Here is a 15,698-nt window from a genome sequence, read left to right as displayed (position 1 = left end):
CCTGCTTCTTTATCCTGACACTTTGCGACCGTAAACCCAAAATGATCCCAGCTATATCTCACGTAGGATACACTCTGCAACGATGTTGCTTATTCGTGGAAAATAAAATTATGCATTCCCAAATCGAATATAAAAGTCGTGCACATATTCACTCTTTTGCAATCACGATTTCCAACGCAAACTGTGTGTTTGAATATGCACTCCCTAACTGGATGGTTACAGAATCTGCAAGTCTAGCACGCAGAGACGAAAAGGATGCGCAGAATAATTGCGGAAAGCGCCAAAAAGAAAAACATATTTCTGCAAGAATCGTTAATGGTACCGAGGCTCTGCCGGAACACTGGCCCTGGATGGTCGCCATCTATAATTCAGAAGACACCTTAATATGCGGAGGGGTCTTAATTGGCGAAGAATATGTGGTAACGGCAGCACATTGTTTTCTGTAAGTGATTTTTGTTTTCCTATTGGATGTATGAATGTATTTTTATTTGTTTTTATATAATACTTAATTGCTGTCTCGCATTATCCCAGTCCGTTCTTCGTTAGTTTCAAGGGTTATTCAGCCACTCCCTGTGCAGTGCGATATGAGGCATGAAACAACACACGCATTTCCGCTTTTTTTGCAGCGTGAAGTTCGCTTTTGCTGACGGCAGATAATTAGACCAAACATCCGATAATCAAAATTTTCTTTAAAGTTTAAACATATACACTGGAAAGACCAGTTCAAACTGGTACCAGTTTCAAACTTGGTCATTGCTCCAGGTTGACCAGTTTCATAATGGTTGAACCGGGCAAAGCGGTTTGAACTGGTCACACTGGTTGACTGGTCATGGCGGTTGAACTGGTCATACTGGTTGACTGGTCATGATGGTTTAACTGGTCACGGTGGTTGAACTGCTCACACTGGTTCGACAAAAAATATTGTCATTTGTTCACGCCACCACTTTGCTTCGGATATATTTCTTATACACAAATGTAGACACAATACGCCTACTAAAAGCATCAACTGAACATACCTTGAGCGGATACACATACACAGCACATATAAACGTAAGTACAACAGCACACTAACGTGATCACTACTACCGAGCTCTGCGTTTCCGTCTTTTATACTGGTCATTTTGAACGTACGGAATTTCTCGGTGACCGCCTAAGCAATAAACAATTTTCCCAGCATGTGAACATTTTTCCAGCAATGTCATACCTCTGAGAGTATTTTAAACGGCTTAGGGGATGAATCTCTCAGTAAAAAGTAAACGCTGATCATGCCGTAAATATTTGAAAACGAATAAATCAAAGTGAGAAAGCCAAAAAATAAAGGAAGAAAGAGGGGTCAAATCGGGAACAAGTTTAGTCATTCTGGTTACCAGTCCGACCAGTTCGGCCAGTCCGGTGACCAGTTCGGCGTCTGGTGACCAGTTCGGCCAATCCGCTGACCAGTTCGGCCAATCTGGTGACCAGTGTGTCCAATCTGGTGACCAGTTAGGCCAATATGGTGACCAGTCAGGCCGATCTGGTGACCAGTTAGAAGGCAATCTGGTGACCAGTTAGATCAATATGGTTACCAGTTAGACCACTCTTGCTACCAGTGTCACCAGTTTGATTTCCTCTTAGAGCAGTATGAGCAGTACAAATACCAGTTACACCAGTCCAAATACCAGTCTGACCAGTTAGATTTTCAAACTGGACTTTCCAATAGAGCAATTATCGTGTGTCAGGCATTTAGATTACACGGGGTGAGAAATGGGGCTTTTAAACTCCAATATGAATATCGAACTTGAGGCCACTAAACGATATTGTGCCTGTCAACGGGGTAGGACGCAGGTTGTATCTCAAGTGCATTAATTAAATTTGTATATTATTTTTAAATATAAAACTTACTGAGTTCGGTAACAGTAACTGCCTCTGCTTTTTCCTCATAATTAAAGAAATCAAGACGCTCATGAGTTTTCAGTTCGTCTGGGAACCACACTCAAAACCAATGTTGCTCAATGCTACACTCCGCAAGATTCTAATATACGCGAAAAGAAAACCAGAAATGCGGAAGTATCTCCAAAATTAGATCAAGAATACAATGAGGATCCTGAAAGCCATGTGGTCTGTGTTGGAGTTGAAAGCATCTGCACCCCTATACAAGACAACTGTTTCCTCTTCATGGTACGTAAATAGCAACGGTCCTAACACCTTTAAATGTTGTGCATCATGCGTTTTTCTATATTACTTTCACAGAAAGACATTGCTGTTGTAAAATTAAAAAGAAAAGTCAACTATACTGACCATATTCAGCCAATCTGCCTTCCGAAAAACTGTGTCGATCCCCCTGCAACCAGTACATTTTATGCTGCTGGCTGGGGACTAATATACGGTAAATGGCCTGATTTTAATATTTACTACAGACGCGAATAATTATAAAATACAACTCCGCATTTTGGAATGATTTCAAATTTTATATATTAAACTTGTAATTAAAAAAAACTTTTCTAATGCATTTTGTTACATATAGCTTGTACGTTGATCAGACGGTGGTTGGTGTTTCGCACATGCTGGCATGACCAATAAAACCCGGGAATGTACAAACATTCGTATGGTTTTTATTATTATTTCAAATAAATATTTGATTTACTCGCAGAGTATTACAATCCATATGAATATGAAGATGATCATGAAGTCGAAGAAGAAATAGACGACCTTGAGATTCAGAAACCCATAAACAAAGCATCAAGTGAAGTAACTAGCGTCGAATCACAAACGGAACAAACAAATTGGCTCACATTTCAACACCCCAACACACTGATGGAACGAAAATTAAATCTCATGGATCAGGATCAATGCTCTGCCCAAATGAAAAGCGAAGTTCCTGGCTACATCATTTGCACAAATGGAGGAACATGTTTTGTGAGTAAAGAAATTCCTTGAATTGTGCTTCCTACAACACTCAAATATCATATAATAAATCTTAATTCTTCTTGCATCTAAGTTCATAAAGCAGGCAGTTCATTTTAGTGTAACCCTTTAGTCCTAAATGTTTGTTCAGCCGATCGTCCGTCCGTCCGTGTCATCATTTCGCCGCTGTTTAGCGAGGAAATCGACGTTGGCTGTCCTATCACGTTACAAAATCGGTTCCTGCGCTAAATTGAGCAGGAAAATCGGAATCACGTTACCTGAGCAACAATTTAGTTTCTTCGTTAAATATGGCGAGAAAATATGGGCAGTGATTTAAAAACCGATTTAAAGGTAATGCAAAAATTACAGAAGAAAATTACATCACATGAACTGTCAGGCGTTCTTCACAGTAATTTAGCTTCCAGCTAAATTTAACGAGAACATTTTTTACCCGCTAAATAATGCAAGGAAATATGTGTCACGAGACCTATGCACCAATTCATTTTTTTTCTAACTTTAGGGAGGAAATGAGCCATTGAATATCCTTCTCTCCCAAAAGGCTTTAACGTCTTCTTATCAAATTTAGACGAGTGTATCTTAAATAGTGCATCCCATGCATTCCAGGACTTTGAAGATAAATGTCGCTCTGTTCATCTGGTGAAAAACTAAGTTTGTCTCAAGCATCTTGATTTGTCTAGAAGTTTTGAATGATATTTATATTAATCTGAGGTATCTTCAATTTGCTTGTGTGACTAAACTACGTTCTCTACATGATATAGCACCTTGATTGCACATCAATATTTTCTACTCAAAGAAAGGATACGTTCGGAGCAATATTCGGCGCCACCATTCTTAATGAGATATGGAGATCGAAGAGATATATCTCCTTCATATGCGCGTGAAACCCGGCACGATCACCAATATTCCTGTACGTATATTCAATCCGCCGGCGAGCGAGAGCAATCAGACTATTAGTGTAGGGATAAATGCTTTTTACTATAGATATTATTAATCACCGGCAGTGACGAATATCGTCCAGTCGTGATATTCGGACTGCGGAACGAACAACCGCCCTGTAGACGCACATTCCGACGCAGGTAAACGGAAAACATGGCGGAGTATTGTTCAACACACGATTGAGCCCGAGCTATGAGAACTGCTGCGGGTCGAATGACATAAAAATGCATGCAGAGCAACGCTGGACGCGGGTGCGCCAGAGCGAAATCAAAAAAGACGACCGCGGGAGGGTGCAGACGGTGCACGGACGCCGCGGGAGCATTAGATGAGGTCTGGGTGGGTAGCGGTTCACCATACGATGCAACGCGAACGCTGTCGTTAGTGGCGCTGTCAGTCAGCTTCGAATGCGAATCGGCGCGCCACATTTATATAATAAGAAATTATTCACAGATCCGCATCAAGGTACAAAAAAAAAAAAACCTCTCACAAAAGCACTTGCGTGCTTGTGCGTGAGAACGGGTAGTCCATTCAAACTATGTTTTTACGTGGGTACTCCGTTATCACAATTCTAGAAACACTTTCTTCAAACATCTATTCAGTGTTGAGGTACAAAAGAAACAAAATAAAGACAAAAAATTTTCGTTACAATTTAGAAATCACGTACACACTACCAGGGAAATTGCAGTGTGACCAATGTGCCAAATATTCACAAACAACAAAAAGAACAGTCGTGATTCCAACAGACCACAAAAGCGAGGATAAGGTGTTGGAAAATAAACAATGGCAACTAATAAACCAGCGCGTTTTATCAAGGTATCTGGTGCAAATCTACAAGTAACTGCAATACTCTATCTAGTCAGGGAATTGGAGAACGCATGCAGATTTCGCTTCATTGTTAATCTTGTACTCGGCCAAGGTACGCAGAAGAAAATAAAAAAAAAGAGCTCGGGAGAACGACTAGTTAACCTTCAGTTTTCTGTATACACCATTTCCTCCTTTCCTTTTTTACAGATATTAAGGAGTGGAGAGTGTGAAATATTTAAGGAAGTTGGTTGACATATGCATGCACAGAAAATATGCGGAGCGTAGTTCCATAGTTAGTCTATATTTTTGGTATCTGAAGCTTTTCCGCGTTTCTCAGTTGCCTTTCTTTGATGGTGTTCATTTTGAACTCGGATATGAAGTAATGATTCGTGAGAATGACAAATTTGCGCAGTTGATGTACCGTCAATGGGTCAGGTTACGACAGGTGACCTTCAAGCACTACATATTTTGAAGTTTGGATTCATAGGCGATGTTCCGCACCATCCTTTTTATTAACTTAGTTATTCTTTGTGTTTCGAAGTCAGGATCCATAGATAATAATTCCATATCTGAGTTTTGACTCTGCTAACATTTGCTAAATTAATCGCCTTAGCCAAATGTCCGCGGGGTTCCGCCATCTGTATAAGTAGAGTGATATTGTTCGTAAGTGATTTATTAGATGATCTTCATGGGAATTCAACGACAGATACTCGGAAAAATACGTGGCCAGATATTTTGTGTTTGTGGTATATGAAAGTGGCGTACAGCTGCACTGAGTGCATTGAGTTGTATGTAAAAAGAGCAGTTTTGTAAGGTTAATACGGATTTGGTGCGTTCGAAAGCACATTGGTTGTGTTTTTGTCATTGTTGTCAAATATAGATTTTTCAGAAAACTAGTTCAAATATATTAATGAGGCCACTTTGCATGCTTTTGACTGCATTGCTATTGTGTTTTATTTACCAGGACTAATGCTGTATCGTCAGCGTATTCATAGAGGTTAGAGTTTAGAGGGAGTTAGGCAAGACCGCTCATGTAGATGTTAAAAAAGCATAGGGTCTTAAACAAAACCCTGAGCCCCGGCGCAAGTTGTGTACACAAAGTCAAACAAGCATTTTTCTTTCCTAACTCGTTGCGTCTGGTTGGAAAAGTAATTTTAAATAGATCTAGGAAGTTCCCCTGAAAGCCAAGGTTTTCTTTGTTAAGTAGTAATATAGAATAATCAGTTGTCTCAAATGCTTTTGTCAGGTAAAGAAGTGTTGGAAGCACTACATTATTAGAATCTATTTTCAGTTCACGTAGTATGTCAAGGCTTCAATTAAAAACGTAGTACAAAATTGTTTCCGAAAGCCTTACGAGGTGGGGTGTTGCTAATTAGTGAATCTTGCTCACAAAAGTAGGTCATAATTTTTAAAAAAAACTCTTTCCTTTATTTGCGAGATGACGGACATTACTGCGGCGGGCCTGTAGTTGCCCTAATTCATTTTACCCTCTTTTTTCTAAACAAGTCGGACTATCGCAACCTTAAGGTTATCGGGTATAATACCTGCCTTCTATGTTCCATTTATTACAGCCAGCAAAACATGATTTAAGTTGTTATAGTTCACTTTTATGTATCGAGGTCATAGTTGATCACATCCCTCCGGTTTTATGACTAACATACTGTTAGTTATATATTCTAGATCTGTATTTTTTGTTTGTGGTATAGGTATGCCGAGCAATGTACATTAAAAGAGTGGCTTTCCACTGTCTGTGTATTGTTTACTACCTCGCGCAAATCTTGTACAACTTTAGCGAAGTTGTTATTGAAATTGTTACTGAGAGTTTAGTAATCGGTGACTCCAACGTTTTTCTTTATACATTCCTCAATCCTGTCTTCAGGTGGTTTTCCCATTATTTGATTCACAATATTCCGCGTTTTCCTTAGGTTTTTTCTACAAATCTGTAGTCGTGTCACATCGAATATCTTTTTTGGTAGTCTAATCTTCTCCGTAATTCTATTCTGTACCTGTCTGAACTCTTTCTTTAGTGTTCCATCTTTGGAGTTTTGCTTACATATATTCCAATATTTTTTTTATAACTTAGTTCTAATATTTCGTTGTTAATCCAGACAGCTCCCGACTTCCGCTGTTCCAGTTTGGTGGTTTTACTAGAGCATTCATATATTCCTTTTAATATGGCTATCACTCTTTTGAAAAGGTTTAGGTGGTCTAGGTGCAGCAAAGCACTCCGGTTATATATTTTATTATTGCTTTCTATTTTTTGTTATATAGAATTACCTTGAATCGTTTTCCCGGCGAGCTTTTAGATTCGGCCTCACGCATAATTTTAGAGCGACAAAGTAGTGATCTGCTACTTTTTGTTTCATTATTGCCGCGATAAAATTTTCGGTACATTTACGCAGTATTATATGCTCGATACACACTTTTGTCACTTTATCGCCGCGGTATTCTTCACGTGTGTAACCGTCAATCATACTTTCCAGTTCGAAGTTTTACATTATATCAAGATTTTCTTTTACTCCGGTTTTGCTGGGGCACATAACATCTATGATGAAATCGCCTGCTAGTATGACATGGTCATTGTTATTAAAGCGTTCAAGAGTTTTATGAGCTCATCGTAGAACAAGTTTCTTTTACCAATGGGTGGTCTATAGAACGCAGCTCTCGTAAATGAAACTTCAGGCCTATGAACAGTGAAGACAAGAACTTCTGCATGATTTATAAACAACTCCTCACGGTCCGAAAACCAATCATTTTTATATAAGCTAATATTGTTCCTCTTTCGTGAAAATCTTGACGTATTGAAAGTGAATAGAATCTATATATATGAAACGGTGACGGTTCTTTTGCCCCAATGTTTACTTCAGTTAGTATTATTACATCGATATCATCAAGCGAACTAGTAAGGTATACGTTAGGTTCATCCCAGTCTTTTTAATGTTTCTGATGTTAATTTGAACGACATGTGGGAGCTGTCCTTTTTCCTTTCCTCTTTTGCTACTATTTTTTTACATATCTATTCCAGTCGTTAAGTATGCTGCACGTGGCCATTTTATCGAATTTTGTTCAAATCATCTTCCCTGTCGAAACGTATCACTGCCGATCCTTCGCTTTACCTGACCAGTATTTTTCCATTTCTCATGCAAACAAGGCTGTATCCCTTTTTCCTTGCACATTCCTTTGCGTTCCAGACCAACCATTTCTACCGCTTCGTGAACTTCTCATTGATGAAGATATTATTCACCTTTAGCGCTTTGCGTTTGCTGATTTACCGGTCTCTTTCCTATCTGTCGTTAAATCGGACAATGATCGAAGCATTCTTATCTTCTCTCGCTCTTAGTCTGTGCATGGCCTCGACCTCATCTGGCTCTAGGAAAAATAGGTTTAGCCTCGTTGCTAGATTTCTCAGAATTGTTGGTAGGCCTTCGTGTACGTTTGGGACAATCCCATGGATGGCAATGTTGCTCCTTGGTTTATATTGGTCCATATTTTCAACGGCCCACTCTAGGTTTTTTATTCGCGCATCATTGTCAAAAGTAAGCAGCTCGATCTCCTTTCGTCTTTTCCTTAGTTCGTTCGTGACAGTTGTCGGTGAGTCGATATTTTTTAGCTGATCGCCGTACTGTTGAGATAGAAAGTTCACTGATCTTCAATAACTTCAATGGTTTTCTCCTGGTTATCCAGTTTTTCGATCTTAGTGTCGTGTTTCACAGGCTGCAGGTACAGCTTCTTTTCGATGTTTTCAATCGTAGTCAACACCGCGGTCACCTTTTTATGTGTCTGCACTTTTTGCGCCAATATAGCCGCTTGTCCGTGATCTGAACTTTCGGCAGTGTCCTGGGCAATCTGCTCATCCCCCTGCTGTTTTTGACGGTGGGTGCTCAGTTTACAGGTTACACAGATCCAAGTCAGCGGATTTACCGCTTTTTCGGCTTTTTATGTGACACCCGAGCACTTCCCAATATAGTACAGGCTGTTGCATTTTGTGCATTTTAACACTTGACTATCATCCGTCCCTTCTTTCATACATGCTGAGCAACCATTTTCTTCGATGTGAGAAATGGCTCAGTACGGGAGAGCGCAGTCCAGCGAAGTGTGCGGTGCGAGAAAAAAGAAAAAAAAAAAGCACCCACCTGAGGAGCAGAAATAAAATGTTACGTTCCGCTCAGTCGCTCCGCCGGACTGCGCTGGTTCCCATTGCCCAGTTCGCTGTTTGCTTATATGGGATATATCCCGCGATGTCTGGTAGGCGTTGCGGGTTATCAGCCTCTTGTCTACATGGTCGTACGGTATGTCGTATGGCTGTAGTGATGTTGCAGCCATAGTCAATAGCCTGACCCGCTTTCTTTGTTTTTCAGAGCAGCAGAAAGAAAAACACGGCTCCTATACTTATCATAGACCCTCTTCGATATTGCTGTGAGTTTACAGATCCACAAGGCACACGCTCCCGACAATTAAATTCTTAATCTAGTCGTGTCACAGCAGCGACTTGACAGAAACCGCAACCCAAATGTCTGCTAAAGTTTTGATGGTAACCGGTCCCATGTTCAAGTGATCATGCTGTGCTCCTTTCTATCCGATGAACTCTACTCAACAATCGTCGCCCATGGGTGGTCTTCGCGCGTTCCTTTTGACAACGTCAACCAGTTTTGAGAAGGAAAGTTTAAAAGGAATAGTTCCTGAGATTACACCGCGATAAACATACTTCTGCATCTGTAGAATTATTTGTTTGTTCGGCTGCGCTTCATTTGTGAATCATGTTTGTGTGAAATGCTCGACATTTTAACTCACTATTGTTTTGCGACCACAATAATCAGCCCGCACTCTCATTGTGTCACTAAGGAAAACTTTTAGTTATTCACTGAAAGCACGCGCTAAGGAAGGAGTTAGCATCAAAGACTAGTTGTAGATTTTTTCGCTCGCACTTGTCATAAAACGAAGTATCATAATTTCTTGTTATGTCCAGAAGTGCGCATTGCTTGCGATCTAGATGGTAACGTTCTTGCACGTTTAGTTATATTCTCCACTGTTCTACACGACTAATAAACGAATAAAACTACGAGCTCTTTTGCTTGAACTCTGTAGAACAGCTCCCCATTAGAAATACCACAATCATGCTTACCTGAAAAAAAATCTTACTTCCTCTTGTTTATGTTTTATTGCTATCAAAGGAAATATCTGGAGACCCAACATCTGTGCAGCTCTGTGTGCATCAATATCGTAAATGTTGAGTTGCAGTGCTCGGTCTACGAATATCAAGGCTGGTCAATATATTGAAAGTTTACGTGAATAACGGCGGATATGTACTGCTCTACAATTGTAAAATTGAGAGATATAACCTTGTTTGAACTTTGTGGTAAACAAGAAAATTTCTCAAATAGATGCTTTCAATTTACAAGCAACACCTTGATGTCGGCTGTTTTGTTCGTTCTGGGTATTTTAGTCTCTTACAGCAGCACGTTGGAGGCATTACGGGCATGCGCTACTACCTGAAAACCTGCCAAACGCTGTAAAATTAGCAGTATTACTGCTAGTAAATCACGCTGAGAAACGTGTTATGTTTCATAAACACATATTTTTTAATCTTTCTGTTTAATATAAAAAATCAAATTGAGTCTAATAATTTCTTATGCTTTATTTTCAGGGAGACAGCGGAGGACCTTTGATGTACGAAGATAACGGTCGGTGGACTCTTATTGGTGTGACTTCTGATGTGCCAAATAACTGCTTTAACCCGGAGAGACCTTCGCTCTTTGTGAAGGTCTCGCACTTCGTGGACTCGCTTATTTCGAAATTTATGCAACTTGGAAGTCACAGTGACAAAAATGCTACGTGTGCTACGGAGGATGCCCGTAAAAATTGTGTAACGAAGTTCTTTCAGTTCTACAACGTGTCTTTAGAACCATAAGCCATCCTGAAGGCATCTACCTTCAATCAGTTCTACAACATGTCTGTAGAACCATGACATCCAAAAGGCGTCTACCTTCTATAAGTTCTACAACACCTGAGTAGAGCCATAAGAGATCCTGAAGGCAGCTACCTTCTATAAGATCTACAACATGTGTGTAGAACCGCAAGATATCCTGAGTTAATAAAAATTTAGGAAAAAATGTTTACGCCTGTGTACAGTTTTATTTGCCTGCATTCATGATCTCAGTTGTTTAGTGCAAATATGCGGGATTGCTCTCGATGAAAACTGGTACTGAAAATACGGTGAGTGGGCAGGGGAGCTGGTGGAGTGGGCTCTATTGTCACCTTTTCTACAACTGTAAACTGGCTGTAAACTGGATTCCCTTCTTCTGGCGTAGTCACCGGTTAAATTCATGCTGGAAACTGTCATTCCTCCTGCTATACTCGTGCTCAAAATGAAAGAGATAACCTTTTTTTTTTTGTTTTTAGCAAGATTCTTTTATTCGTAGTTTCGAGATGACATCTCTGGTCACTAAAGTGATATTTCCTTTCCCAGCAGGGTTATTCCGAACGCACCTTGGAAATGCAATTCGCCAATTGATTAAAGTAAAATGTTTAGCAACGCTTATCTTCAAAATCATAATTCGCGGGCTGTAGCACTTCACGGAGCGATCGATGAAATTTGCTTAGAGGGAGTAAACGTCACGTAACATTATGTTGTCAGGTCGGTCTTTCACGTGAGACCATAATGTCAAATGTCTTCGCGTCAAGCGACGTGGTCACGAGACGCGGTGACGTCACGTGATCTTACGTCGCTTGACGTGGACGTATGACCTGACATCACTCAACGCCGTCACGTTTCGCGAAGTACGGACATCAAGTCTTGGTTTTACGCAATACCCTAACATTATGTGACCTGATAGAAGTAACAAAGAACGTGCAGGTCAGCTGGTGAACTTTTCCCAGGTAGCACCGAGTTCTGGGCCAAAACTTGGCTTTTGGCTGGGAGTTTAGGGCATTGAAATGCCCGAAGAAGCCAAAGTAGAGCCAAACCTGACCTCCCTTGGCAACAGTCTGGGTATTTTGGCCCTAATTTGCCAAACAAGTGCCAAACTTAGGCTTCACTTTTTGATAGTTGGTCTGTCATTCGGCACCTTCGGGCCAAAATCGCCACAGATGTGCCAGAGTTAGGCTTACTACCTTGTAGTGCGGTTGACATCTGGCATCTTTGGGCCCAAGTCGCCAAACGAGTGCCAAAGTTAGGCTTAGCTTCCCGATAGTTCGGCTTTCATCTGGCAGCTACGGGCCAAAGTTGCCAAACAAGTGCCAGAACGAGGCTTACTGCCTTGAATTTCGGCTGATAAAGGTATTTGATGTACGCGGGGGGTCTTCATCTTAATTATATAGAAATCAAGTTTTATTCGGCTGGCCAGTTTATCTTATTTTCGGTGTCTCTTGATTTCTCCAGTACAAAGGTTGGCTGAATGTTCGGACGCGGCTGGACCAGGCTTTACAAACGCAAATTGTGCCGGATGTTGTACTCGCGCGTAGGTACACACGTCAATATCGGGACGCGCCGTGAGACTGGTTCTACATTAAGGCGTGCTCACACCGGCGATGCGATCTAGTCGCGCGATAACTTTCATCGCAAAAGCGACCATCGCGGGCAAAGAGCGACGGGATTTGAGCGGACGCTTGCTGAGCCGACTTTTTGCGATGCAATCTAGTCGCGGAGAGGCCAAGATAATCAACGGCGTTCAGAGCGAGAGTTTTTGAGAAGCGACTCGCCAACGAAGGCGTTGGACTCGGTCATCGTGTACGCCAGATAGACCATCTAATTACTTTTTTTTTGCGATGCGATTTATTCGGATCGCGCGACCGCTTACATCCCCGGTGTGAATCCGCCTTTACAGAAAGTGCTACCATTGAGCTAACACTGTGCGAGACTGATGTGCGCGCGTCTGCACAAGAGATATCATTATTAGGTGGCGCATTGCAAAAGCGAGCGTGGCTTTGTGCGTGTCTTGTATTCTGATTGAGCACTGTCAGATCCTAGCGATAACAAAGAGCGGAAACGACCGGGGCTCCGTGGCGCGGCTCCCGCATCACACTTGGGGAATGAAAATGAAATCCCGGAACTTGTACTAATTTAGCGTGTTGGTACATTTTAAACATTTAGAAAGTGGAGACACAAAAAGGACGATACAGACAGGACAATCTTTCAACTTCAACAACATTTATTTTCGGCTTCAAGCTCAAAGCCCGCCCGCTCCGTTCAAGTACGGGAAAGAAAAATCTTGGCGGAGGAAGCGGAGGAAGTGTACGCGATCCCTCTGTCCTGCGGGACCAGGTACATCGGGCGAACGGCGCGATGCCCCAACGACCGACTCCGAGAACATCAAATGGACGCCGAAAGAGCTGCTTCGTATTCTCAGCACCCGATCGTCATTCACGGGAGAAAATGTCCCGGCTGCGCTCCTAATTTCGCCGACACGACAGCCATGGGAGGCCAATGCGAGCGAGTCGGGGGCGGATGGCGAAAAGCCCGCAAGACATAAGCACCCCTTTCATTTCGCTCTCAAGAAAGGAGATTATCTTTCTGAGGCCCACAATGGAAGCCGAACGCTGAAGGGCCATACGCGCATTCGCGTTTGAATGCGTTTGAGTGCGTTGCGGAGTCTTGCGGCCAGGCGCGGTCGCTTGCAGAGTGACGCGCGCCTTCCCGCAACGCTTGGTAGCGCGACGCAAGCGAGTAGAGACTCGCTCAACTTTCCGAAGCGTTGCGGTGCGTTCGGGTGCGTTCGACCAATCAGAAGCCGAAAGAGGAGAGGGGATGACGTGTCGCTCGCCCCACCCGGCCGACTCGGCGAGTGTATCCGGTTCGCCGGTCGCAGTGCTTGCTTTTTCGTTTTTGGGAGCGGTGGGGACTGCATTTTCCAAGGCTGCGATGGTTCAAGCTTGACAAAACGTCGGGGAAGCCGGCGAGATTGTCCCAAGATCGAACACCGACGCCGTCGCCGTGCGCCGCCATGTTGCCTTGGATTTCGCTTACTATTGGTGAGCCACTAGCGACGATAGCGCGTTCTTATTGGCTCTTGACTGCGGTTGACTGCGTGTCAACGCAACTGTGCGTACAAGCTTGGCGCAAGCGGTCTTCGCAACGCAACACGTCCGATTGCCGCTACGGTACGCACCGCGCTCAAACGCGAATGTGCGTATGGGCCTTTGACAGACTAGGAAAGGCGACAAGGTCACCGGCAGAAGCGGCCTTTCCTCTCATGCGTTGTTGATGCCCCTTCGACCTCGCCTTTTGCAAATCCTCCTTACCTGCTTTTGTGTCTTCGTGTGGCTGTCAGCGAGCGCGACAGCCGCTTTAAGCAAATCAAAAGGGTGGAGCGAAACGCGTGACCCGGCGTGACCTCACTACGTAGGGCGCGTAGGACAAAAACGTTTGAACGAAAATTTGTCACGTGACTCACCCTGTCACGTTGATGGGATCTCTGGGGCTGCCGTTTTCGCCGTTTGCCTAGTTATAGAAATAGGCGGGCCACGTAGGTCCGGTTTTCGAAATGCGCTCGTCAGTATTCTGTTGCTTTCGTGCGTTGCAGACGCGGCCGTGTTTTTTTCGTCGTAAACGGCCGGAATACGTCAATGCCAATATTTCGGTAACAGCCTTTTCTTTTTCACCGGAGTTCGTGGAATTCTTGTGATGTGTTTGTGGGACACGCTTCGACAAAAACTGCTCTTCGCCGACGACGAGACGTCAGTTGAATGTGCGCAACCTTCTTTCTCGAGTGTGTTTGTGGGGTGCCCTGAGTTGGATAAGGATTACATGATATCGCTCTTTTATTAGTAAGTACACTGCAAGCATGCTTCTGATAGTAGTCCTGCTTTCCTCTCAATCTCCGCAGTTTTTTGTGTGATGAGTTTTGCTTGGCATGAGGACAGTGTTAATTCTATTTGATAATTTGCTTTTCGTTTTACAGAGAAGTGTGACCATTATAAATATGTTTAGAATAGACTGTGTGTAATGATAGTGGTTTAATAAACTCCTCGGAGCGATCTAAAAAATTTGTTGGTCCGTATATGTGATTGGATACGCAACAAATGATATGCAACGTACACATACTTGCACGACATTCGGCCAATACGGAGCAGACGCATCGTAGATTATTCGCAGAATATTACGCGAACGCTAGGCCGGGGCGAAACAGCTGTACGGCAATACCTGCCGGGTATCAAACGGTGGGGCAAAACTGGACTTTTGAGCGATATTGGAACCGACTTTCGGCCGGTACTGGCACGATACCGCAAAGTATTGCCGTGCTGCTTGGGAACGGAAGTGATGACATCTGACCATCGTGTTCCCAGCGCTTATTTCGTTTAATTCTCTTCTGGGCCGCTTGAAAGAGCACTTCTGTGACACTCCAGAGATATTCCAAACTTGGGCTGGCCTCTCGGCTTTTTTTGCCACTTTTGGCACTTATTTTGCACTTCAGTGGGTAGCCAGAGAAGAGCCAAACTACGGCATGGGCCGAATCGCCAAATTAAGATTTATTGCGGCAGTTATGGCTCAGGTCTGGCAGTTACTTTGGCAGAACTGTGGCGCACCAGAGAAAGGTCAAACTTGGTGTGGCCAAAATACCCAAATTAGGCGTTGCTCTGGCAGTTAAGGTTCAAGTCTGGCACTTACTTTGGCAGAACTGTGGCGGACCAGAGAAAGGCCAAACTTGGCATGACCGAAATGCCCAAATTAGGTGTTGCTTTGTCAGTTATGGCTCAAGTCTGGCACTTACTTTGGCACAGCTGTGGCGGGCCAGAGAAAAGCCAAACTTGGTGTGACTGAAATACCCAAATTAGGCGTTGCTCTGGCAGTTATGGTTCAAGTCTGGCACTTACTTTGGCAGAAATGTGGCGGACCAGAGAAATGCCAAACTTGGCATGTCCGAAATGCCCAAATTAGGCGTTGCTTTGGCAGTTATGGCTCAAGTTTAGCACTTACTTTGGCACAGCTGTGGCGGGCCAGAGAAAAGCCAAACTTGGTGTGACCGAAATACCCAAATTAGGCGTTGCTCTGGCCGTTATAGTTCAAGTCTGGCACTTACTTTGGCAGAACTGTGGCGGACCAGAGAAAGGTCAAACTT

The 15,698-nt window shown here is 43.0% G+C and overlaps 1 protein-coding gene across 1 annotated transcript in view; it reads left to right on the top strand.

Moving 5' to 3' along the window:
• LOC115322545 (enteropeptidase-like) overlaps positions 1–10,552 on the top strand; it is a 36,858-nt gene extending 26,306 nt beyond the window's left edge. The window contains exons 2-6 of the mRNA XM_042287658.1: positions 223–442; positions 1,929–2,157; positions 2,230–2,365; positions 2,630–2,895; positions 10,289–10,552. Coding sequence (XP_042143592.1) covers positions 223–442; positions 1,929–2,157; positions 2,230–2,365; positions 2,630–2,895; positions 10,289–10,552 — 1,115 coding nt within the window. The remainder of the gene's footprint in view (positions 1–222; positions 443–1,928; positions 2,158–2,229; positions 2,366–2,629; positions 2,896–10,288) is intronic.
• The last annotated feature ends 5,146 nt before the right edge of the window (positions 10,553–15,698 follow it).

The sequence above is a fragment of the Ixodes scapularis genome, unplaced genomic scaffold, assembly GCF_016920785.2.
Source record: "Ixodes scapularis isolate PalLabHiFi unplaced genomic scaffold, ASM1692078v2 ptg000101l_1___fragment_2___debris__unscaffolded, whole genome shotgun sequence".
Lineage (NCBI taxonomy): Eukaryota > Metazoa > Arthropoda > Arachnida > Ixodida > Ixodidae > Ixodes > Ixodes scapularis.
The sequence above is the reverse complement of the archived record's forward strand: the minus strand, read 5'-3'. Positions and strand labels throughout refer to the sequence as shown.